The sequence below is a fragment of the Acipenser ruthenus genome, chromosome 25 (assembly GCF_902713425.1).
Source record: "Acipenser ruthenus chromosome 25, fAciRut3.2 maternal haplotype, whole genome shotgun sequence".
NCBI classification, from domain to species: domain Eukaryota; kingdom Metazoa; phylum Chordata; class Actinopteri; order Acipenseriformes; family Acipenseridae; genus Acipenser; species Acipenser ruthenus.
Window position 1 is genome coordinate 13,348,820 of NC_081213.1, and position 25,039 is coordinate 13,373,858.

Here is a 25,039-nt window from a genome sequence, read left to right on the forward strand (position 1 = left end):
GTCTCAGTGTTAGCATGCTCACTGCAGATAGCTCTCAGCAGTTTAGTGGTGTCAGTCTCAGTGTTAGCATGCTCACTGCAGATAGCTCTCAGCAGTTTAGTGGTGTCAGTCTCAGTGTTAGCATGCTCACTGCAGATAGCTCTCAGCAGTTTAGTGGTGTCAGTCTCAGTGTTAGCATGCTCACTGCAGATAGCTCTCAGCTGGTTAGTGGTGTCAGTCTCAGTGTTAGCATGCTGACTGCAGATAGCTCTCAGCTGGTTAGTGGTGTCAGTCTCAGTGTTAGCATGCTCACTGCAGATAGCTCTCAGCTGGGTTAGTGGTGTCAGTCTCAGTGTTAGCATGCTGACTGCAGATAGCTCTCAGCTGGGTTAGTGGTGTCAGTCTCAGTGTTAGCATGCTGACTGAAGATAGCTCTCAGCTGGGTTAGTGGTGTCAGTCTCATTCTACCTCAGAATGATTATTTAGCAACTACCTTGGTATCCATGAATAAATAATCATCTGCTCTTCAAAGATATTCTAATTATTGTAATGAGAAAGCTGTCACACAAGAGCAGCATCCTACTGGTAAATTTGTTCTTCACTTTATGCCACTAAATGGTTTTTCACAATGGATTGGTGCAGTATGACATTCAGTTCAGAAAATGAAGAGCAAATATCCCACCCAGGTGTTCAGCATTGGTAGTAAAGGGATAACGTTTCGGGGCTCATTCAAATGTTTTGCATGAGTTTGTATTCTAGGGTATCAAGATATTTAGACAGCAAGGTGTCAGAGTGGTGCTCAACAGGGAACACATGCTGCAGACCCCAGTGGTTCTGCATTTACAGCATTCATACGTCCGATCCACCACGAGACCACGATGCACTCTGGGATTGTTCTCATTAGAGCACTGTTATTAGTTTCAGGACTTGATGGATTTTGTTTTAAAGGGAAAACAGTTGTGTGGAAACCAGATACGTCTAGTGCTGTGTCCTTGATTCTGCTATGGAAAGAAACAACAATGAAAAACAATGCATTCAATTCTGTGCACATGGCAGTGAGGTCAATGGAACTGCAGCACTTCACAATGCATTCAATTCTGTGCACATGGCAGTGAGATCAATGGAACTGCAGTACTGCACAATACATTCAATTCTGGGCACATGGCACTGAGGTCAATGGAACTGCAGCACTTCACAATACATTCAATTCTGTGCACATGGCAGTGAGGTCAATGGAACTGCAGTACTGCACAATAACCGGTGGAGTTGGAGTGTGAAAACAAACCTTTACATAAATCCCACCTTGTCTGTGCTAATCACAGCAGCTCTCTATTAAAAAGATATGTAGAGAAGATTTTAGTTTAACTGCACATGATGTGTGCATTGAATTCATTCTTTTCAATGTGACGGGTGACTGAACTAAAAGAGTGATGACCAAAGCTTTAAAAATCTATTCTTATTATCATGAGTAACGTGATCACAGCTCCATCTTCTGAAGAGAGCGAGACTCCCACCCTGATTTACTTGACAGGTCTCTGTATACTATGTATATTCACACCTCTATGAATGAACACCAACAATGTAAAATGCTCATAAAACATTTTTTATTAAGGACAGTTGAGAAGAAAAATGCAGATTGTCCATCTTGTCAGATAACTATTATTTTTTATTTATTTATTTATTTTTTTTTTAACAGTGGGAAAAACTTGGTAACAAAAATAATACATTTATCAACCAACGCCAGGATTTCAGCTGACAAACACAATCCCGTTGATATCCTGGTATATTCATTTTTATAAATTGGATACAGTAATATTGTCATCATCATAAAAACATTTATTAAATCTGAACTAAAACAATCCAGTTTCCAAACTGCACTGAAAAATGTGAACCATTTCACACTCTTTTATTTTTATTAAATCAACATACAAGAATAACAAGAACAAAAACAGCCTTTAATCCCTCTGCAGGTCATTACTGAAAAATGCCACCCTCTTGGCCACGCATTCCTCCCCATACTTGAGTATTAGAGCCTGTTTTGTGGCAGGGTCTCCTGACTGCAGATCCAGGTCGTCGTGCCGTGTCCAGAGGGGTCTCCCGTCCGCTCTGCGGCCGGTGCGCAGGTAGTGCAGCACAGCCTGGAAATCACCGCTGTTCTTCAGCAAGCTCTGCATCACGCACACCAGGTCCACTCCAAACTCATCCATCAGGAACTGCACAGCAGCGATGGCATCTACCAGCTCCGCCTCAGAGGGTTCAGAGGAATCTACAATGAATGATTCCCCATAAATCATAAACTTACAAAGCCAAGACAAGCTGTAATGGGGCACCTCTAACTCAGCTCTCCCAGCCACGGGCACACTCTCCTGGCCAGCTACAACACTCTGGGCCCCTGCTTCCTCCTGGTCTCTTGCCTCACCAGTCACTTCTAAATCTGGGATCTCACCATCAGGCTGAAAAAGCAATAGATAAAAAGTCAGACAAGTGAGAACAATACTATAAATATGCAAGAAAGATACGGCAGCTGAGGCGGATTTACTGGAACATATAAGTTAATGGATGCTTAACCCTTTCAGTGCCAAGCCTTTATGAACAGAGCACAGATTTGATTTAATTATAGTACCAACAAGCACAATTTGAAATGGTTTATGTACGTGCTTTTTCATATGAACACTTTAGTTCCTATAGGTAATGTTGTTATACAGTTAAAGATGGTGTGGCAGTGTGCCCGCTCCCGTGTCTGTTATATGTTACGTGTGCTGTGTTAATGTTGGTGTATAGGCATTGGTACACGGGATATAAACGGGTCTGTGTTTCACGTGTGTTTAAAAATGTAGATTTGTATTTAGGCACGAGGATGGCACAAATCACTTCACGTGCTGGTTAAAATGTAATGTGTGGTGCACATAATTAATTCACGTGCAGATGTACTGTGACTCCAATTGAATGATCGATTAGCAATTGAGTCTCGGTACAGATGTATAAAAAGCGCACCTTTTCACGCACTGGAGGGGTTAGGTGTACAGCGAGGAGGTACTGGAGAGAGAGGTGGAGTACAGATATATATTGAATTTAAAAATAAGCAATTGCTATCGTGCTGGAGGGCCAGCACGATACTTGTCAGTGTTTAGTCTTGTGTCTTGTTTTGTTTATCTGTTTATTTTGGCATCAGTGCCGTGTCCTGTTTTTGTGTCTGTTTCAACCTTTTTATTTACTGTCTGTCATTAAACTGCGCAGCAGCGCAATCACCATACCACTCCATCCAGTCTGTGTTATTTCCCTGCGTCTGACGTCACCACTCTAGGCTCCTTGTCACACATGGTGTCAGAGTGGGATAACAGCGCCACCAAGTGTCAGACCAGGGAAGGACTGTTTTGTGTTACTGTTTTTTTGGGGGGAAAAAAACAAACAAACAAAAAAAAACAAACAACAACAAAACAAAGAATGGAAAACTGGTTCTGGGGAGAACACTACCCTGGAGGACCTTCTCGCTGGCCTGGAAGACCAAGGCTGGTGCCTTGCCTGCGGGGTATACAGGCACACGGTGGCTGTCTGCCCCTACCAGGATGAGGAGGAGCCGACCCAGAAGAGGAAGGACAGGGAGGAGGAGGATTGCCTGAGGGCCAAGAACCCAAGGCGATAGTCATTGTCGTTGTGCCCCCTCTGCGACCAGAAACACTGGTTCGCCACCTGTCCTTTCCGCGGTTGTGAGGAGGACGACCCAGAACAAGAGCCGGAGGATGACGGATTAGAGGCTGTGCGGAGGTACCTTGTGGCGGAGTTGTGCCCCTGCTGTGGGGCATATGGGCACACGTTGGCCATATGCCCCACGCAGTATGAAGAGGAGCGTCCCGCGCCCGGACGGGGGAAGCACGAGCGTCCGGTGCCCAGACGGGAGGAGGGGATCCGCCTGAAGGCTGTACCATCACCGCAGGTGGATCAGGACATCTGCCTCACCTGCCTCAAAGGGGAGGAGTGGTGCTTTGCCGTCGGCGAGGTCGGGCACAAATCACCCGACCAACCTCCTCCATGGCAAGAGGTGCACCTGCCGGTACCAAAGAAGGGTGGTGGTGGTGCCAGTAAGAAGGTAAAGAGGCAGGTGCGAGCTCCACAGCCCAAGATGGAGGAGTCGGTGCGTCTACAGCCTAAGAGGGAGGAGCCTGAACGACCTATGCCTAAGTGGGAGGAGCCTGAACGTCCTATGCCTGAGTGGGAGGAGCCTGAACGTCCTATGTCTGAGAGGGAGTCGGTGCGTCCACAGCCCAAAGAGGGGGGAGTCGGTGCATCCACAGGCCAAGAGGGGGAGTCGGTGCGTCCACAGCCCAAGAGGGGCAGGCCCACAGGTCGAGGACCCAGGCCGCCAGCAGAAGAAGAATGCCTGCTGGTTTCACCTCCATGGGAGGACTGCTTGCAGCTCCCACCTCCGCTAGCAGAGGGAGAATGCCTGCTGGTTTCATCTCCACCAGCAGAGGGAGAATGCCTGCTGGTTCCGCCTCCACCACCCTGGGAAGCTTGCTTGCAGCTTCCATCTCCACCACCATGGGAGGACTGCTTGCTGCTCCCACCTCCACCAGCAGAGGGAGAATGCCTGCTGGTTCCACCTCCACCAGCAGAGGGAGAATGCCTGCTGGTTCCACCTCCACCCACGTGGGAGGACTGCTTGCCTCTCCCACCTCCGCCGGCAGAGGGAAACTGCCTGCTGCCTCCACCGCCAGAGGGGGAGCAGCAGGAGCTGCCTCTCCCTCCACCGCCAGAGGGGGAGCAGCAGGAGCTACCTCTACCCCCATGGCCCAAGGATGCCTGCACGACATCGCCCACGGATGCCTCCAAGTCATCGCTCGGGGATGACTGCACGACACCGCCAAAGGATGCCTGCACGACACCGCCCAAGGATGCCTGCACAGCACCGCCCAAGGATGCCTGCACAGCACCGCCCAAGGATGCCTGCACAGCACCGCCCAAGGATGCCTGCACAGCACCGCCCAAGGATGCTTGTTCGTCATCGCCTGGGGTTGCCTGTCGCTCCGCATCGCCCGGGGTTGCCTGTCGCTCCGCATCGCCCGGGGTTGCCTGTTGCTCCGCATCGCCTGGGGAGGCCTGTTCGCCCTCGTCTGGGGAGGCCAGTTCGCCATCGCCTGGAGGTCATTTGCTGCTGACCTCCGGGGATGTGCTGGGGCTGGAGAAGCCAGTCTACGCAATGTCAGCACGTCTGCTGACAGCCTCGCCCCTGGCAGTCTTTCCGCTGCTAGAACTGCCCCGGCTGGAGAAGCCAGCCTACGCACTGTCAGCATGTCTGCTGACAGTAGTACAAGTAGCCACCTGGTTACTGGCAACATTGTGGCCCATGAACCCCTTGAAGGCCCTGTTTTCAGCCCGAGACTTTGAGCGAGACTTTTGGGCTTTCAAGTGGGGAGAGGGCTATTGATGGCACATGTGCTGCGTACAAGGAGGGGGAGGTAGCCATTGAGGCCATGTGTGCTGTACACAAGGGGGGGAGGTATGTGGCAGTGTGCCCGCCCCCGTGTCTGTTATATGTTACGTGTGCTGTGTTAATGTTGGTGTATAGGCACTGGTGCACGGGATATAAACAGGTCTGTGTTTCACGTGTGTTTAAGAATGTAGATTTGTATTTAGGCACGAGGATGGCACAAATTACTTCACGTTCTGGTTAAAATGTAATGTGTGGTGCACATAATTAATTCACGTGCAGATTGAATGATTGATTAGCAATTGAGTCTCGGTACAGATGTATAAAAAGCGCACCTTTTCACGCACTGGAGGGGTTAGGTGTACAGCGAGGAGGTACTGGAGAGAGAGGTGGAGTACAGATATATACTGAATTTAAAAATAAGCAATTGCTATCGTGCTGGAGGGCCAGCACGATACTTGTCAGTGTTTAGTCTTGTGTCTTGTTTTGTTTATCTGTTTATTTTGGCATCAGTGCCGTGTCCTGTTTTTGTGTCTGTTTCAACCTTTTTATTTACTGTCTGTCATTAAACTGCGCAGCAGCGCAATCACCATACCACTCCATCCAGTCTGTGTTATTTCCCTGCGTCTGACGTCACCACTCTAGGCTCCTTGTCACACATGGTGTCAGAGTGGGATAACAGCGCCACCAAGTGTCAGACCAGGGAAGGACTGTTTTGTGTTACTGTTTTTTTGGGGGGAAAAAAACAAACAAACAAAAAAAAACAAACAACAACAAAACAAAGAATGGAAAACTGGTTCTGGGGAGAACACTACCCTGGAGGACCTTCTCGCTGGCCTGGAAGACCAAGGCTGGTGCCTTGCCTGCGGGGTATACAGGCACACGGTGGCTGTCTGCCCCTACCAGGATGAGGAGGAGCCGACCCAGAAGAGGAAGGACAGGGAGGAGGAGGATTGCCTGAGGGCCAAGAACCCAAGGCGATAGTCATTGTCGTTGTGCCCCCTCTGCGACCAGAAACACTGGTTCGCCACCTGTCCTTTCCGCGGTTGTGAGGAGGACGACCCAGAACAAGAGCCGGAGGATGACGGATTAGAGGCTGTGCGGAGGTACCTTGTGGCGGAGTTGTGCCCCTGCTGTGGGGCATATGGGCACACGTTGGCCATATGCCCCACGCAGTATGAAGAGGAGCGTCCCGCGCCCGGACGGGGGAAGCACGAGCGTCCGGTGCCCAGACGGGAGGAGGGGATCCGCCTGAAGGCTGTACCATCACCGCAGGTGGATCAGGACATCTGCCTCACCTGCCTCAAAGGGGAGGAGTGGTGCTTTGCCGTCGGCGAGGTCGGGCACAAATCACCCGACCAACCTCCTCCATGGCAAGAGGTGCACCTGCCGGTACCAAAGAAGGGTGGTGGTGGTGCCAGTAAGAAGGTAAAGAGGCAGGTGCGAGCTCCACAGCCCAAGATGGAGGAGTCGGTGCGTCTACAGCCTAAGAGGGAGGAGCCTGAACGACCTATGCCTAAGTGGGAGGAGCCTGAACGTCCTATGCCTGAGTGGGAGGAGCCTGAACGTCCTATGTCTGAGAGGGAGTCGGTGCGTCCACAGCCCAAAGAGGGGGGAGTCGGTGCATCCACAGGCCAAGAGGGGGAGTCGGTGCGTCCACAGCCCAAGAGGGGCAGGCCCACAGGTCGAGGACCCAGGCCGCCAGCAGAAGAAGAATGCCTGCTGGTTTCACCTCCATGGGAGGACTGCTTGCAGCTCCCACCTCCGCTAGCAGAGGGAGAATGCCTGCTGGTTTCATCTCCACCAGCAGAGGGAGAATGCCTGCTGGTTCCGCCTCCACCACCCTGGGAAGCTTGCTTGCAGCTTCCATCTCCACCACCATGGGAGGACTGCTTGCTGCTCCCACCTCCACCAGCAGAGGGAGAATGCCTGCTGGTTCCACCTCCACCAGCAGAGGGAGAATGCCTGCTGGTTCCACCTCCACCCACGTGGGAGGACTGCTTGCCTCTCCCACCTCCGCCGGCAGAGGGAAACTGCCTGCTGCCTCCACCGCCAGAGGGGGAGCAGCAGGAGCTGCCTCTCCCTCCACCGCCAGAGGGGGAGCAGCAGGAGCTACCTCTACCCCCATGGCCCAAGGATGCCTGCACGACATCGCCCACGGATGCCTCCAAGTCATCGCTCGGGGATGACTGCACGACACCGCCAAAGGATGCCTGCACGACACCGCCCAAGGATGCCTGCACAGCACCGCCCAAGGATGCCTGCACAGCACCGCCCAAGGATGCCTGCACAGCACCGCCCAAGGATGCCTGCACAGCACCGCCCAAGGATGCTTGTTCGTCATCGCCTGGGGTTGCCTGTCGCTCCGCATCGCCCGGGGTTGCCTGTCGCTCCGCATCGCCCGGGGTTGCCTGTTGCTCCGCATCGCCTGGGGAGGCCTGTTCGCCCTCGTCTGGGGAGGCCAGTTCGCCATCGCCTGGAGGTCATTTGCTGCTGACCTCCGGGGATGTGCTGGGGCTGGAGAAGCCAGTCTACGCAATGTCAGCACGTCTGCTGACAGCCTCGCCCCTGGCAGTCTTTCCGCTGCTAGAACTGCCCCGGCTGGAGAAGCCAGCCTACGCACTGTCAGCATGTCTGCTGACAGTAGTACAAGTAGCCACCTGGTTACTGGCAACATTGTGGCCCATGAACCCCTTGAAGGCCCTGTTTTCAGCCCGAGACTTTGAGCGAGACTTTTGGGCTTTCAAGTGGGGAGAGGGCTATTGATGGCACATGTGCTGCGTACAAGGAGGGGGAGGTAGCCATTGAGGCCATGTGTGCTGTACACAAGGGGGGGAGGTATGTGGCAGTGTGCCCGCCCCCGTGTCTGTTATATGTTACGTGTGCTGTGTTAATGTTGGTGTATAGGCACTGGTGCACGGGATATAAACAGGTCTGTGTTTCACGTGTGTTTAAGAATGTAGATTTGTATTTAGGCACGAGGATGGCACAAATTACTTCACGTTCTGGTTAAAATGTAATGTGTGGTGCACATAATTAATTCACGTGCAGATTGAATGATTGATTAGCAATTGAGTCTCGGTACAGATGTATAAAAAGCGCACCTTTTCACGCACTGGAGGGGTTAGGTGTACAGCGAGGAGGTACTGGAGAGAGAGGTGGAGTACAGATATATACTGAATTTAAAAATAAGCAATTGCTATCGTGCTGGAGGGCCAGCACGATACTTGTCAGTGTTTAGTCTTGTGTCTTGTTTTGTTTATCTGTTTATTTTGGCATCAGTGCCGTGTCCTGTTTTTGTGTCTGTTTCAACCTTTTTATTTGCTGTCTGTCATTAAACTGCGCAGCAGCGCAATCACCATACCACTCCGTCCAGTCTGTTATTTCCCTGCGTCTGACGTCACCACTCTAGGCTCCTCGTCACAGATGGATTCATGTTTTGATGATACAGCTGTGACATTCCGCTACTGTTTTTAAAAGTATATTTGAATTCAAAGCTTAAGTTTTTGCAATCATATTGTTTATTATAGTGCTTACACATATTGAATGCTTGCTGTTTAATTACTGCAATAGTATTCTGCAATGCAATGTATACAACTGTTCAGTTCATTAATATAGCTATAAATGAAACGTGTTGATTAGAAAGATAGAACAAAATCAGCTTTATAGTGCTGGAGATTAATACATTATTATATTTGTAATTTACTATTTAAAGATAGTAATTTATGACGGGACAGGTACAGGTTTAGTATGTGGTATTTCCAACAAGAAGAGTGTCTGTCTCAGAAGTGACCTGTAGTGATTTTCAAGCTAACAGTCAAGTTTACACACCCTGTGTGTGTGTGTGTGTGTGTGTGTGTGTGTGTGTGTGTGTTAGCAGGGAAGTGGTAAGCTTGCCTCAGCCGGGATTGGTGGGTGACGTCCGGGGAGGCGGGGACATGAAAGCATACAGGAGTGAGACAAGCTGCTGTGTGAATGTGCTGCTGTGAGAGTGCAAGACTGTTTGTTGTTTTTGGTGTGGTCCAGGCCAGGAATAATCATCCCAATAAACCGTGGATTCGAGAACCTGCAAATTGTGTGTGTCTCCTTCCTTCATTTTCCACCATACGCTACAACATTAATTTGGCTTGTGGGCATTGTAAATGATTTCGGCAAGAAAAATGCCAATATTCGTTATAAGGCAAAACACAAATAACGCGGCCTCCTAATTATGGACCCCAACAACCACAATATAATGGGGTAGCACTATATGTGTATATAATGATTTCCATTACACGAGAGTAGATGTTAAAACTTCATGCTGATTTGAACTCGGCTCTCGCCAAGATAAGCACCAACTAAGCACACCAACGTAGCTTTACAGTAAACTAATGTGATCCATATGTGTCTCCATCCATTTACGTTTCCTTCCATATGATGATGTAGATATCCTTCTGTCTGGTGTTAATGGCTGAAGTGTAATGCTGGCCCCAGGGATCAGCTTATTTTGCCTCCCTGGCGCATCAGCACACACAACGGCTGCGATGCTGGCTCCGATCAACCAAAGTGCGGCCTCCCCAGCGCATCAGCATGACAACCGTCTGGATTGAGCTAAGTAGGGTACATCTCTGGGGTTTTCAAGTGGGCACCTTCCATCCTCAGTGTTTCATCGACTAGCCCACGACACCTCAAGAGGGCTCGACGGTGATTCTGGTGTCCCAGCATCACTCCCCTCCGTCCCCCACTCAACTCAGCCCAGCTTACTTACCTGTACATCAGCGTTTCTTTCTTTCTATTGTGCTTGAGATCCCCAGCCAGAATCTTTCCGTCTCAACCACAGCCAGTTGCTGCTCCTCTCTGCTGCTTCAGATAAGTTCTTCACTGTGCGACGCAACTCTTGGCCACTGAATCCGACGTCTCTGAGAAACCGGGTTGTAGAGTGTGCCACAAATCCTCGACAACCCACTTCCACTGGGTAAACCCGAACTCTCCATCCTCGCTGTTCCGCTTCAGTGGCTAGTTGAGCATACCGCAGTCTCTTCCTCTCATACGCCTCATCTACAGCATCCTCCCATGGCACTGTTAACTCTACCAGGTGAACAAGGCGTGCTGATCCAGACCACAAGACAATATCTGGTCGAAGGTTAGTGGTGGCACTCGGGTGGAAAAATAAGCCGTTGACCAACATCTGCCAGCATTTTCCAGTCTCTAGCAGCTTCCAGTTGTCCTGGGCGAGGATTGGTTTTAACACCTTTTCTTGGTGGTTGCTCTCCTGGGCGGAGGAATGTTGTGGTTGCTCTCCTGGGCGGAGGAATGTTGTCTTTTGTGTGTAATGTTTTGATGGAACAGGTCATGTCACGCTTGTCTTCCAATGCTAAGGCCAAACATCGTAGCACCTGGTCATGGCGCCAAGTAAACCGTCCTTGGCTAAGAGCCACCTTACATCCTGTCAAAATGTGCCTTAATGTTGCAGGTGATGAACACAAAGGACATGAGGGATCCTCTCCTACCCAGAGGTTTAGGTTCTGTGGTGATGGGAGAACATCATATGTTGACCTGATGAGGAAACTGATCCTGCTCTGTTCCATTGACCATAGGTCTTGCCAGCCAATCTTGCGTTGTTCCACACTCTCCCATCTCATCCATTCTCCCTGCTTGGCCTGGGAAACTGCCTTTATACACCTCATCCTCTCCTCCTGCTTTTGCACCTCGTTGACTACCAGCTTCCTCCTTTGAGCTGGGGCTGCCTTGTGCCATGTAGGAGGAGCTGAACTGAAACCAAGACCCCCTCTTCCATGCTGAACTTGCCCCATGATATCACCAATTCGAAGGGCAGCCTTTGCATCTTCCACAGCTTTCTTTGCCGCCCACTTTCTTCCAGTTTTCAACACAGGTGCTGCCTCCCTTACGCATTTATCACGTGACTCTACTAATGTCATTTCCAGTCTGACCTTGGCGCACTTAAACTCCTCGGTTAGAGCAGAGACTGGTAGCTGCAGTATTCCTTTACCATAAAGTCCCACTCTGCTGAGGGAGCGTGGAACTCCCAACCATTTCCTGATGTATGAACTGATTAAAGCTTCCAGCTTCTCTACTGTTGTCAAAGAAACCTCGTACACAGTCAGTGGCCACAGCAACCTCGGCAGTAGACCAAACTGAAAGCACCAGAGTTTTAGTTTACCTGGTAGAGCGCAGCTGTCTATGCTCTTCAACCCTTCCACTGCTTGTTGTCTAACTTCTCCCACACGAACTGTGTCCTTTAGATCCCCGTCGTACCATCTCCCAAGACTCTTCACTGGCTTCTCAGACACTGTTGGTATTGCCTCACCATTAATGAAGAATGTTTTATCTACTACTTTGCCTTTAATTATAGAGATGCTCCTTGATTTATTGGGCTTGAATTGCATTCGTGCCCATTCAATGTTATTGGTTAATTTGCCCAATAATCGATTAGTGCAGGCTACTGTTGTAGTCATGGTTGTCATGTCATCCATGTATGCTCGAATTGGTGGTAGTCGCATTCCAGAAGCCAAGCGCTCTCCTCCTACTACCCATTTTGATGCCCTAATGATTACTTCCATTGCCATGGTAAAAGCCAGTGGAGAAATGATGCATCCTGCCATTATCCCAACCTCTATCATTGCCATGTAGTATATATATATATATATATATATATATATATATATAATTATTGAAATTGTTTTTTTTTTTTGTTTTTTTTGTAAGGCTCTCACAGCAGTCTACACGACCAGGGTCCAGTATTGTCAAATCACCTGAATCGTTCAGTGGTAGAACCGGATCTCCACACTGGAATTCCTAAAGTGAATCTCTTCATCCAGCGGCTCAGACAAGCCTCACGCGCAGGTTTTGCGTTCAATCTTTAATAATTAAATACTGTGAATGTTTCAGTTTAAACAGGCTACAAATATAGAACATATTTAAAATAGGGGTGAGACCGAATAGTCGAACATTCGACTATTCGATAACGATGGCACCTATCGACAAGTGAATCCAACATTCGAAAGTTAAAAAAAAAAAAAAAAATGCATATATTGATTTTATTTTAAAGCCTGTACTGCTGATTGGCTCTATATGTAGCGGTAATGAAGATTGACTGGAGGGTGGGATTTGTTATTTCTTCTGTGATTGGCTAAACTAGAACGTACCTCGGCTAACGATGGCTTCCTCACAGAAAAGTTCTGCATGGAAATACTTTGACAAAGTAAATGAAAACACTGTTAAGTGTAAAATATGTGCAGTGGAATTAAACTACCAGAAATCTACAACTGGTATGTTAACCCACCTAAAAGCCAAACACCCTTCTGTGACGCTAGCAACGACAGAAAAGGAAAGAGGACCGCAACAAACCGCCATTGCATCCTTTGCGGTGAGGCCTCGTCAGTGTGACAACGTACGTGCTGAAAAACATCAGCCCTTATTGCTAATATGGTGGCAAAGGACATGCTTCCCATAAGTTTTGTTGAAGGTGAGGGATTTCGGGAGTTGATGAAATTTGTGGAACCTGAATACACAGTCCATGCAGGAAAAACCCTGCACTAAAACAATTACCACTCGACTCAAAAAAAATGCATGCCGATTCAGCAGCGTCTGTCCGCAGAAACTTGTCAAAGGCTGAGAAGGTGGTGATTACTACAGATGCGTAGACTGCACTGAATACCGAGTCGTACGTCATAATAACCTGTCATTTCATCAAGGATTGGGAAATGAAAAACGTAGTTCTACAGACTCGCGCCACGCCAGAGAGGCATACAGCAGAGAATCTCGCAAATGTGTTAAACACCGCTGTAGACCATTCGGGTTTAAGGGGGGAAATCACTGCCTGTGTTCACGACAATGCCAGCAACATCATCTTCGGAGTTTGTTGAATGGGACTCGAATTTGTGCTTTGCACACACTCTGCAGCTCGCCTTCAACGATGGCTTTAAACTTGGTGCCATACATAATGTAGTTGGTGCGGCCAGCCGTTTTGTGTCACATTTTTATCACAGTGCAATAGCTACTCAGGCTCTGAAGTTGAAACAAAAACAACAAACTCTGCCTGAGCACCGTCTGCTGCAGTATTGCCGGACCTGATGGACATGCTGATTTTTTTAAACAAGAATAAGTGAACATGATAATAATAATGGACATTGCTAGCCTAACTATTCCTAAAGTTTTTGTTAGGATTTTTTTTTGCTTCCATGGAAGGCTAGTGCGTTAATGCCACTCAGGCCTTTTTGTTCATTCATTTATTTATTAATATTATTAAGCTAGCTACATACATAGCAAGCTATTGCCTACAGGCTATTTATTTTTTATTCACTGGAACTCGAACGCACAGGTATGTTGCCGATTTGATTTAACGTAGACCGGTAGTCTGCATGTTGTGTGTGGTTTGAAAACATGGGAAAAGTAAATCGTTTAGTTAAGTGGATTGTATAAATTAGCTAGCTAGATAGTCTAATGCATTTTTTATTTCGCTGTTATGACCGGAAAACATTATTGCCACAAGGATGCTAATGTTAAGGCATTTGCCTCGCAGCTCACATTGCTAAACTATTATTGAATGAAAATTAAATTAATAATTGAATAAAAATAAAAATTATACAGGAGACGCCCATATTTTATAAGCAAGCGTTCCTTTTTTTTTTTTTTTAATTGTCACAACCTTTATAGTTCATTTGAAATTGTAATTAACGGAAAAGCTAAAAGCTTGTGACAATATCGGTAAAAAAAATAACACTTGCTTGCAAAATACGAGAGTCTCACACGAGAGTTGACAGGTATGCTTATGTTATTGCTGCTGTTACTATGGCATTTCTGTATGTTTCCTAATAGGAAGGTGTTTTTTTACATAGCCTAATGTTTATTTAACAAAGTTGTTAAAGTTGTTGTGTTAGCTAAGTATTTTAAAATAAAGTTCAGAATTTATTGCAATTGCAATAATTGTCGCTTTGCATTATTTCGCATTTAATGTACATCTCATTTTGAATGGGAGGCGGGGGGGGGGGGGGGGGCGACTATTCGATTAGTCGACCTCAACAGCTGTGGAATTATCGATAGTCAAAATATTTGTCGTGCACATCCCTAATTTAAAATACAGGAACAGGGATCTCCTGACAGAATGAGCTTACAGAGTCACCGATCACCGATAAACATATTGATTTAAATGAACTAATCCACACCGCAGACGAAGTGAACAAAGCTAAATCTTCATTCTGTTGCTTCAATTATTTTTCGTTCAGTTTGTGACTGGTGTTCACTGGCCCTTAACCCTTAGTGGTACATTTATTCAGCGCGTCTCAGGCGCGTCAGTTTATTTTAGACGCACTGTTTAAAAGTATGTTTTTTCACATTAAAACAGGTTTAAAAGACACTGCATATCAACAAGACACTCAGTACTGCATCTCCAGCCCCGCTCCACCCCTTGTGTTTTTCACATACCTCTACATAGTAGTGCATACCGTTAAATAATCTCCTGATCACTCGTTTTATCACCAAACTCCTCAGTAATGTGATCCAAGTCATTATTTTATTACTATAACATCTAAAAAAAAACTCTGCAAATGACTGATATTCTTTGAGCGCTTGTTTATGTCCGTGTTATCTGTGTGGTGTCTTAGCTATCTGTATTCATGAGATACGCCCCCTTTTTTTTTTCGGCCTATTGGTCTCACTCGGCCATTGAATGGTTTTATCGGCTTTCTCCGGAGAAAAAATGACTAGAGACCTGTTTTTTACGTCTTTTTGATGATGTTGGACAGGGTTCCGACATTGGACCGCAAAGGGAAAATTGCAATGTCGGACCAGGTCCGACATAGGACCGCAAAGGGTTAAATGTTTATTACTCACAGCACTCACGCGTGACCCAATTGTTGTGCATTTGAATGAACAACCAGCCGAAATCAATCACTGTGTTCCAAAAATACAAAAAACTAAAATATATCTTACAGCTGGCAACCGACAGAGAACACAGCAAAAACAATCCACGTTTCAGTGTTTTGCATCATGTGAAATCAGACTTTTTAAATAAGTTACATGTTTACGTGTTGTCATTTTACTAACTTTAATAAAACACTGTCTGAGTAATTACAGTACCTTTGTGTCGTGTCTGCAAAATAACACATTTACAGTAGATATAATAAACATTATAGATTTAAATTGATAGAAATTATGCAAACAATTGAGTCGTCAGAGTATTTTATCTCGCTTTTGTCTTTTTTTTTTTTTTTAGGCAAGAGGTGTGGAAAAAGCTAGCCTGTTATAGAAAGACAGGCCCCGTTAACTGATATCAATATACAGAAAAATATTTTCATTTTATCTTTAATTGATGGCTATCTATCATTCAAAATATTATGTTCCGTTTTATAGGGCATGGTATTTTGGTATTCTGGTATTTTGGCTGACAATATATTTCTACGCCAAACTGGTGCCCCCATAGACATACAAATAAAATACAGGGAGCTCCAATAGGCACAAGATGCGTCCTTCTCTCCAGCAAAACATTTTATACCATGCCATTGAAAAACTCCACTCTCAGTAATCCGAATGATTCTTATTCTCATGTGTCTTCATAAGGCTGTGGTTTATTGTTTAAAGTGATATGTCATCATAACTTGAACTTCCTGAAACTATGGCAGATGTGTGATATTTTTTTCTGCACAAGGTAAAAATGTGTAAGGCTTACCTCAAATTCCCGGATGAACATTTCCAGAATGCTCTGTGTGAACTGGGCGGACCCCGTAGTGACCGCTTGTCCTTGACGAATCTTCACTTCTGTGTCGCTCATCCCTTTCTCCAGGACTTCTTCCTCTTTCTCTGCTCTGTTTGTTGGCTTCTTCATTTCCTCTTGCTCCACAGCCTGGTTTTCAACCGAAACACAAGCGGGTCCATTCACTTGGGAAATATTGAACACATTGTAAAGATTTATCTCTTTACACAACAGCAGGGCTCTAAATTGCCAATAAAATGGGCAAGGCCAAAATGGCCTTCAGTTCAATACATGTGTAGAGGGTACCAAACCCACTAAACTTAAATCAATGTCAAAGTGTAGAATGTTGTGTAATTCATATATACAGCTAATTGTTGGCCAGAGCAAGAAAAACAGCTTAACTTAATAGCTATTTATTTATTCAGAATTTTTTTTTTTTTTTTTATCAACCAGCAAGCAGCCTAAACAGGGCTCCAGACTAAATGATTGCCTTTGGAGCCAACGGCCAGAAGAAATTGGTGGCCAAATCAAATTGTTGGGTGCCACTTTAAGAGCAAATTGGCTGTTACCATATTCAACTGAACTACAACTTAAGACACTAAAATGGTACTAAAACATGAACTTCTAGTACTCACTTGCTTGTTGCCTCATTCTGTTCAATAGGTAAACTATGCAGCTGATGACTGCACATTTTATATTTGTGATATAAGTGTTGTGTATGGAAGTGGGGACGGCACCTCTATTTGTGTACAGTTGTAATGTGCTGCATCTCCCTTGTTCAGTGTTAGTGGAGTCCTGGTCTCACAGCATGCAACACAGCCAGCACTTATGTTTTTACTGTACATGTAACCATTCATTGTTTCAGTAAAAAACAAGTTGAAGTTTCTGTGAGTTTGTTCTGTTATTTCGATATTAAATACACCACAGTACACACAGTATCATATTGTAGATATTTCCAAACCATTCTTTTTCATTATCACACTCTGAAAGCTAAGTTTAGTGAATGGCAGTTTTTCTACTGCAATCAGGTAAGCTCCAGTACATTTCATTTTTAATTCCCTTAATGTTTTATTTTATTTCCCCAGGAGTACATTTCCTAATTACAGTCCCAAGTATTTCTATGTGTTCTGCTTTCACCGTTCTTAAAATGGTCAGTTTGAGAAATACTCTTTGTCGTCCTGCAGCGGTTGACCGTAATTTAGTACAAAACTACATTACTGTTTTTCATTATGGTAACATTAACATTACCATGCCTGCTTCTTTGGCTGAAGTCAAGAGATATTACCAGCTTGTCATGTAACTAGCTCAATTAAATCATCCTCAGACATACATGGACACTTTTCCTCACAATGTTTTTGCCGTACTTTTCAGGAAATGTGTTGCTATGCTGTTCTGATTTAGGAAAAAAAGTCGGCCTTACTAATGCAGATTAATCAGTTCATAGTAATTTAGTAATTAGGAAAATAACTACTCTGAATATCGTGGAGCGATTCATTCGTTGCCATGAAGAAAAATTAACAACAGAAATGAATGATCACGCACACACACACACACAAAAGTATATCAAATAAAACTTCTAAGAAGTACAAGTTTTACTACTTAAATAGATATTCTGAGAGTCTGTAACCAACTCCCCAGTAATGTTGATGAAGCTGAAACCTTCCTGAGCAGGTTCCTGAGCAGCTTCATGCACTGGCTGTTCTATAGACGGAGTACCAGGCTGAGCATCCTAATGTTCCTGTACACACCTGCCAGTCCCTATACCCTGCCTCTGCTCCGAGAAGACAGTGACTGCTGGTCTGTGCCAGGCGCAGAATCCGCTTAACACACACACACACACATTATAATTAGGGCTTCTGTTTTTCAGGTTTTATTAATTGTATTTTTCTGTGCTTATTTTTAGCTATTTGAGAGTTTTATTTTTGATATACTGTATGAAATGAGTGTTCTCGTTACTTTACAAAATGCTTGAGCGTTTTGTTTTCTGTAAAATATGTATAGTAACTCGACAGTAGTTGCACACTTAAGCTGTACCTTCTTTCCTTTGCTGTCTTCCACAATGAAATCCCTATGGTCACGGGCACATTCTTCTGGGGTTTTTGTGTGTAGGCATTTTTGTACATTTTGCCACAATTCTGTTTTAAATCCTCCGTATCTTAACTGTAATAATGCTTTAAATCCCGCTAACAAGCCTCCATCCTGATTGTAATCTCGTTTTAAATCGAGCAAGCGGAGTCTCCAATAGAAATGTAGGAATGTGCTGTCACTCAGTGGTATTCAGAACAAATCAATGATGGATGCAAGTCAGGAAGGCGGGACATTACCCAGCAGCACTGGGAAATGTATTTATTATTTTTGTAGTAGGTTTTATTTTTTAATGGGAAAAGGGTAAAGTCAACGTGAATTGATTAACCATTTCCACAGTTTTTCCGGCGTTTTCCGGTGTTTATTGGCTATCCACTGATTTCATTGTTTTTGTATAACACTGTATATTATTTTCTAAACAGCACAGAGCACTACAGCACTTGTGTGTTTGAGAGCTCTCTCACCTTGCTGGTCTGATGAAGTGTCCATGGCCTCGGTTTCCTCGAGGGGCTGATGTATACCCAGAGCCAAAGAGGGAGGGGCTGCTGTATCCCAGAGCCAAAGAGGGAGGGGCTGCTGTATCCCAGGCTCTAGACTCAAAAGTACAACCGTCAGGCCAACCCCAGCAGCCGTCCCAGCTGCTGCTGCGGGGAGCATGGCGACAGCCAGCCGCACGTATGGAAGGTCCAACGTTGCAGTTGCCAGCGTCGGTCTTGCCGGAGTGCTCCATGTTGCGGCCTGTGCTGCCCCTGCCCGCCATCCTAACCTCCCACAAGAACAGTAAAGGACTTGTGGGGAAATAGCTGGGGTTTAAGGGGGGTGGGGGGGGGGATTATTCTATGGGGGGCGCTGGCCAATTACAGCCATGTGTGCGTTGCACAAGGGGGAAAGTGTGTGGCAGGGCAGAAGCCCACCTTGTAAAGTGTGTAAATGTGTAAATAAAGATTGGGTATGTTGAATGCAAGTCTCCTCCCTGATGCTCTCCTGTCACAATTTCCATCATCTTGACTATCACTCTCTCTCCATCCCCTTATGCTAATATCCTAGGTGTTACTCTTGACCCCTCCTTCTCTCATCACATATCCTCCCGTCATTCACTTCTTTCTTAGCAATATCTACCAAATCCATCCTTTTCTCACTACTTAGTACACCCAACTCCTGGTCCAAGCTCTTGTATTCTAAAGAATTGACTACTGTAATGATCTCCTTGCTGGTCTCCCTGCATCAGCTATCCGTTCCCTTCAACTCATTCAGTTCTGCTGCTCGTCTTGTATTCTGCCAACCTCACTGCTCTCATGCTACCCCTCTGCAGAGGTTTTCAAACTGTGGGGCGCGCGACCAGGTTATTAGGGGGGTGCCAATACCTGACTGGAAAATAAATGTTTCTGACTTCCTGGCGATTGTAAAAGGTCTGTGGTAAATGGCAGACTTAGTGGGCCTCCAGGATGATTGACTCAATAAACTACCCAGGCAGGGATCAAGTTTAATCTGACCAACCCCCGTCCACAGAGCTTGTGTCGTTTCAGACCTATCGCAGCTCAGCGACTCGATCAACCAGTCCTCCTTCATTTGCAAGTGCAGCAGCGGTGGGTTTTACTATCAATACATTTTGTTCACAAATAAAATAAAACTAGATTTAGATACACCTGCAGTTTATAAATGGGGGGAGGGGGCTTACCTTTTAGTTTAATTTATGGTGTTTTGCTGTGTGCAGAATGTAGAAAGTAGACAAACGAGGGTGCAACATTGTATCAAATAAATATTTTATAAAGTTATAATAAAAAAATTAAGCTGGACAAACATTACAATTACTATTCATAATTGCATTAACATTAATAAAGACTAGTCACGTATTAAAATGTTTTCTCGTTCTTTATTCCGCTTTTAAATGTGAAAGTAAGGACTTGGGATTTAAAAGCCCAGTTAGTTTCACAGCAAAACACTGTAAACTGATTTTATTATTATTATTGTAGCATTGTTGTTAATACAGTATACCTTTAATTCGCAAACAAACAAATAGAAAAATAGTAAAACCAGTTCGTGATTTAAACAAAAAGGTATACTGTAATAACAATACTGTAACAATAATAGCACAATCAGTTTAATTTATAGGGTTTGGCTGGGAAACAATTAAATAAGAACTTAAGAAAGTTTACAAACGAGAAGAGGCCATTCGGCCCATCTTGCTCGTTTGGTTGTTAGTAGCTTATTGATCCCAGAATCTCATCAAGCAGCTTCTTGAAGGATCCCAGGGTGTCAGCTTCATCAAAATTACTGGAGAGCTGGTTCCAGACTCCCAAATTCTCTGTGTAAAAAAATGGGCTTTTAAATCCTCCACCTCCTTACTTTCTCATTTAAATGTGGAATGAAGAACGAGAATAAGTGACTATGTATTGATGTTAATACAATTACAAATAGTGATTGTAGTAGTGTATCCATGTTAAAAATATATCATAACTTTATTAAAGATTAGTCCCTTATTTAAATGTTGCACCCTTGCCGCTGTCCCGGCTGCACAGTATCCTGGTAGAACCTACAGCACTCTCAACGCTACAATATTGTAACGACCCGGCGATTTCCATCGTTGCAGGACTTATTGACTGTCCCGTTTGTTTGTCTTTAATGTTTCCGTATAGCATAATGTTTTGCTGTGCCTTGCCACTAGCTAGCAGGGGGGTAGTGTTGGTTGCCAGTCTCTCCGTGTTCACCAATCCTGGACATGCATTTGTACCGCTAGAATACTAGCGGGAGATTGGGATTGGTGAAGGCGGATGGAGGGCGTGGTTTAATGTGAAGAGATAAATAGGAGTGCATGCCTGAGCGCAGTTGTGCGAGTGACAGAGGCTGTCTCAGTGAGAGCGACAGGTAGACTGGAATTTAGCACAGAGAGATTTTTATTATTTTGTTTTGGCGTGGTCCTTAATTGTTTATTTGTCCTATGCTAATAAACTGCTGAATTCGAGCATGCTTTCATTTTACATGTGACGTTACAATACGTTATTTTAGGAAAATCATATTTTGCATGCTTTTTATGACTATAGGCTACATAAACACATTTATTTTCAATGTCCTGTTATTTATTTCTTAGCAGACTTACAATTGTTACATGATATCACATTATTTTTTACATACAATTACCCATTTATACAGTTGGGTTTTTACGGGAGCAATCTAGGTAAAGTACCTTGCTCAAGAGTACAGCACCAGTGTCCCCCACCTGGGATTAAACCAACGACCCTCCAGTCAAGAGTCCACAGCCCTAACCACTATTCCACACTGCTGCCCTATTTACTCATTTTGTTTGTACAGTTTTATTTAATCATAATATACCTGTATATAGACGCATTTATTTATTTTATGCAGTCGGCTGGTATATGTGTCTATTAGTATATAAACGCATTTATTTTAAAAGGAGTCTTATTTATTTTCTGAGTTTCGGATGTGTAGTATGTTACATACATACACCTGTACCTTGTGCTGACACACAGCTTTAAGACAGATCTCAGCTAGTAACACCTGTTTTCCATCAGTGCTATCTAGCACATGATTTAAGGTGTGCTTCACCATTAGCACAGTTTAGTAAATATCGTCTGAATATCAAGAGCCTCATTAGTGCTCTCATGCCACTTCATTTGAATACATGCATTTTGCATATTCAGCAGATGTTAATATACTGTTATTTTTACGATGTACATCTTATGCTTTAAATCGCGCTTTATCGTGGTTAATAAATAGGGACTATCTAGCAGGCCACTTATTTGTGGCTAACACGCGTGTTATCGCATAAGAACCTTTAGTAAATGAAGCCTCTAGTGTGCAATGATTGACGCACAACTTTTTCGGATGAGGATGATAAAGATCCAGTGGGCAAAGCTCTTAACACTGCACACCTGCAAAGGCAAACGATAAAAAAATATCTACAGAACGTTTTGTATTAAATATAACAACAACAAAATCAACAACAGCAACCATTATGTGTGTTGTAGTTCAGTTAGTACATTTACTCCTTTGCTATTTAGCAAGAATTGATCAGAACAATGATTGAGAATTGGGCTATACTTGTTATTTGAATTGTAAATTTAAAAAAACGGAAAATATTTTCGTTGTAAAAATGTAATTGACCACACGGGTCATTAGCCACGTGCAGCGTTTTTCACATTAAGTGTTTAGCGTGTCCCTGTAATATGAACAACGCTTAATGTTTAAATTCAGCAATCCCCACAGAAACTGTAACGTTAGGATGTCCCTCCGAAGGAACGGCAGTTACTTACTGATACTGCATAATACTCACCCTGTTCTGTTATAGCAGGTGTGTTCTGTGCGAATAATCTGTCGTTTTTTTGGTTTTTTTTTACCTTGTTTTGTTAATTTCACAGAAGCAGTCGTACTTCAGTACTGCACCCACGCGGGAGATTTGTAGTCTACATCCGGTACGATGGGCGCGTGCGAATAGTCCACCAGTTTTAAATATAGAGCACTTTCACATCCGGTGAAGTTTATTGGCGGCAGCGAATGTGGCGCTATATTGGACTTGAAACAAAAAAAAACGACAGACAGAAGTAGAATATATATATTTTTTGCTGGGTTATGTCCAAGCGTTACATCTAAACATGGGAGTTCTGAAAACCAGGACAGGGTGTAGGAATAGCGTGCTTTTCAAACCCTGTGGATTTCACCAAAGAGTGCTAGATTTCTGGTACTAAATAACTAGCGTTCAGCTTTTCCGGTTTAGTTTTTTTTTTTTAACTGAACCTCGATTTTTACTGATATACACGATTTTTAGTCAACTATTAAATATTTTCTAGGAAATACACAATATTTTGATAAAAAATTCTGGCTAGGAATGGATACTGGTACGTTTGAGAGGGGTATTGCTGCTGAACGAAATTTCACACAATGTAGCTCACCCAAGGTAGTGCTGCGTGCGCAACTCGTAACATACGTCATCATTATTTGCTACAGACTAATCTCGTGTGATAAGGGTGATAAATGTCGGTACTAAAACAACGTTTATTTCATAACAATAACCTAACCCTAAACCTACCCTGTGTGAGCTATCCTGCGCAGTGTTGCCAACTCCACAAAGCAGGAAGTCGCTGGAGAAACCACACAAAGTCGCTAGATGTCGCTATTTAGACATTCTAAAGTCGTCAGAAATGTCGCTATACAATTTACCACTCCTCTTGGAATCGCTTAACCAGAGTAAACACCAATATAAACTATATTAAATGTTTTAATGATGGCTGATCATTTTAAACATCCTATTTATATTTGTCTGGATTACCTGCCTACACAGAGTTAGTCTGATGTCATTGATTTTATTGTAACATTATACCCCACTTATCACTGATTTAGTACAGTATGTTTGTTTAAATAACTGATGTCGTTCGCGTCCGCTAACAAGCGGGCAGCAGTTGTAGTAGTTATTTGCATTACGATTAGCAGGTCACCCGTGATCTCTTTGGTTCACAGCCTCAACCAGCTCCGCAGCGGCTTTTCAAAGCTGCGCCGGGCTGTGCAGGATCTGCGGGCGGAGTTTCTGCGGGCGGAGTTCAGTGACGTCACGCAGCAGCCCTCGGAGAACGCGCATCTCTGCGATTGTGTGCAGATCTGTGGGAATCTGCACCACGTGAAGAACGCCACCACTGTACTACTTCATTACTTCACGACGAGAGAAGCGTGGTGTATTGAGCTGCGTGTGATTTATGTTGTGATGATACAATTTGGCGACGACTTTATCTGAAAATCCCTGTTGTCGGCAGTGAAAGTCGCTAGATTTTTCGCTAGTCGCTTTCACAATGTTTTTCTCGATAGGGAAACCCAAAAGTCGCTATATCTAGCGGCTACAAAAACGCTTAGTTGGCAACACTGACCCTGCGAGGGCTACGCTGTGTGAGCGTTTGTTTTGCAGCTATATACTCTTGGTACGTTTAGGCATCAGAGGATCCACTAACGTCAAACGCCACACGATTGGTTCTCTGTTGCTTCACATATCACCCGATTCTGTTGGCCAATCAAAGACCGATATTGTGTTAAGTACAGGGCGTAGTAACTAGCTTGATCAAAAGCTAAATTGAAATACTAACACGAAAATATAATATCTTGAGTGGATGAGGAATCAGTTTATGAATGTTACAAATACTGTTGGCTGCATTGAGGGACATGTTCACTGTGACAGAATAAAATAACATACTGAAAGCGACACATTGAACTAAAATAAGAAAGTGAAATCAGAGATAAGCAATCCATTTATACAGCTTTTACACTCGCTTTAATAAAGCGAGCGCAGAATGACTGAGTTTGTCTGAGCGCTGTGCTTTGCTGGACAGCCACTGTTTATTGCAGAGGTGTATGTATTGGTGACTTCGTGCCACAGTACAGCACTATACACTGCCTAACGCTGACAATCTTGCTTGTAAATGTTTGACAGGCAATGACGATGCTCCAGTTGGTAAACTTATGGAACACATTAATGGAATATTGTGTCCAGTGTGATTTTTGACGAGTTGCCCATTTCTGTCAATTTTTTTTTTCTTTTCATGATTTCAAAGCGAATAAACCAGCCTTGTTTTTGTCACGTTCATACCTTCTGCAGATACTCGCTCTGTCAGCACAGCAATCACCCAAATGTTCCCAAAGTACCAGCTAACTTGGGAAAATTATTATTATTATTTGTTTATTTAGCAGACGCCTTTATCCAAGGCGACTTACAGAGACTAGGGTGTGTGAACTATGCATCAGCTGCAGAGTCACTTACAATTACGTCTCACCCGAAAGACGGAGCACAAGGAGATTAAGTGACTTGCTCAGGGTCACACAATAAGTCAGTGGCTGAGGTTGGATTTGAACCGGGGACC

At 44.6% G+C, this 25,039-nt stretch overlaps 1 protein-coding gene across 1 annotated transcript; it reads right to left on the minus strand.

The window, feature by feature from the left end:
* Positions 1-1,712: 1,712 nt before the first annotated feature.
* LOC131701585 (telomeric repeat-binding factor 2-interacting protein 1-like) lies at positions 1,713-23,297 on the minus strand. The gene is made up of 3 exons (XM_059000358.1): positions 23,227-23,297; positions 16,074-16,247; positions 1,713-2,432 (listed from the first exon to the last, which is right to left on the minus strand). Exons 2-3 carry the CDS (start codon positions 16,227-16,229, stop codon positions 1,935-1,937), a joined length of 654 nt encoding a protein of 217 aa, XP_058856341.1. The 5' UTR covers positions 16,230-16,247; positions 23,227-23,297; the 3' UTR covers positions 1,713-1,934.
* Between the last annotated feature and the right edge of the window lie 1,742 nt (positions 23,298-25,039).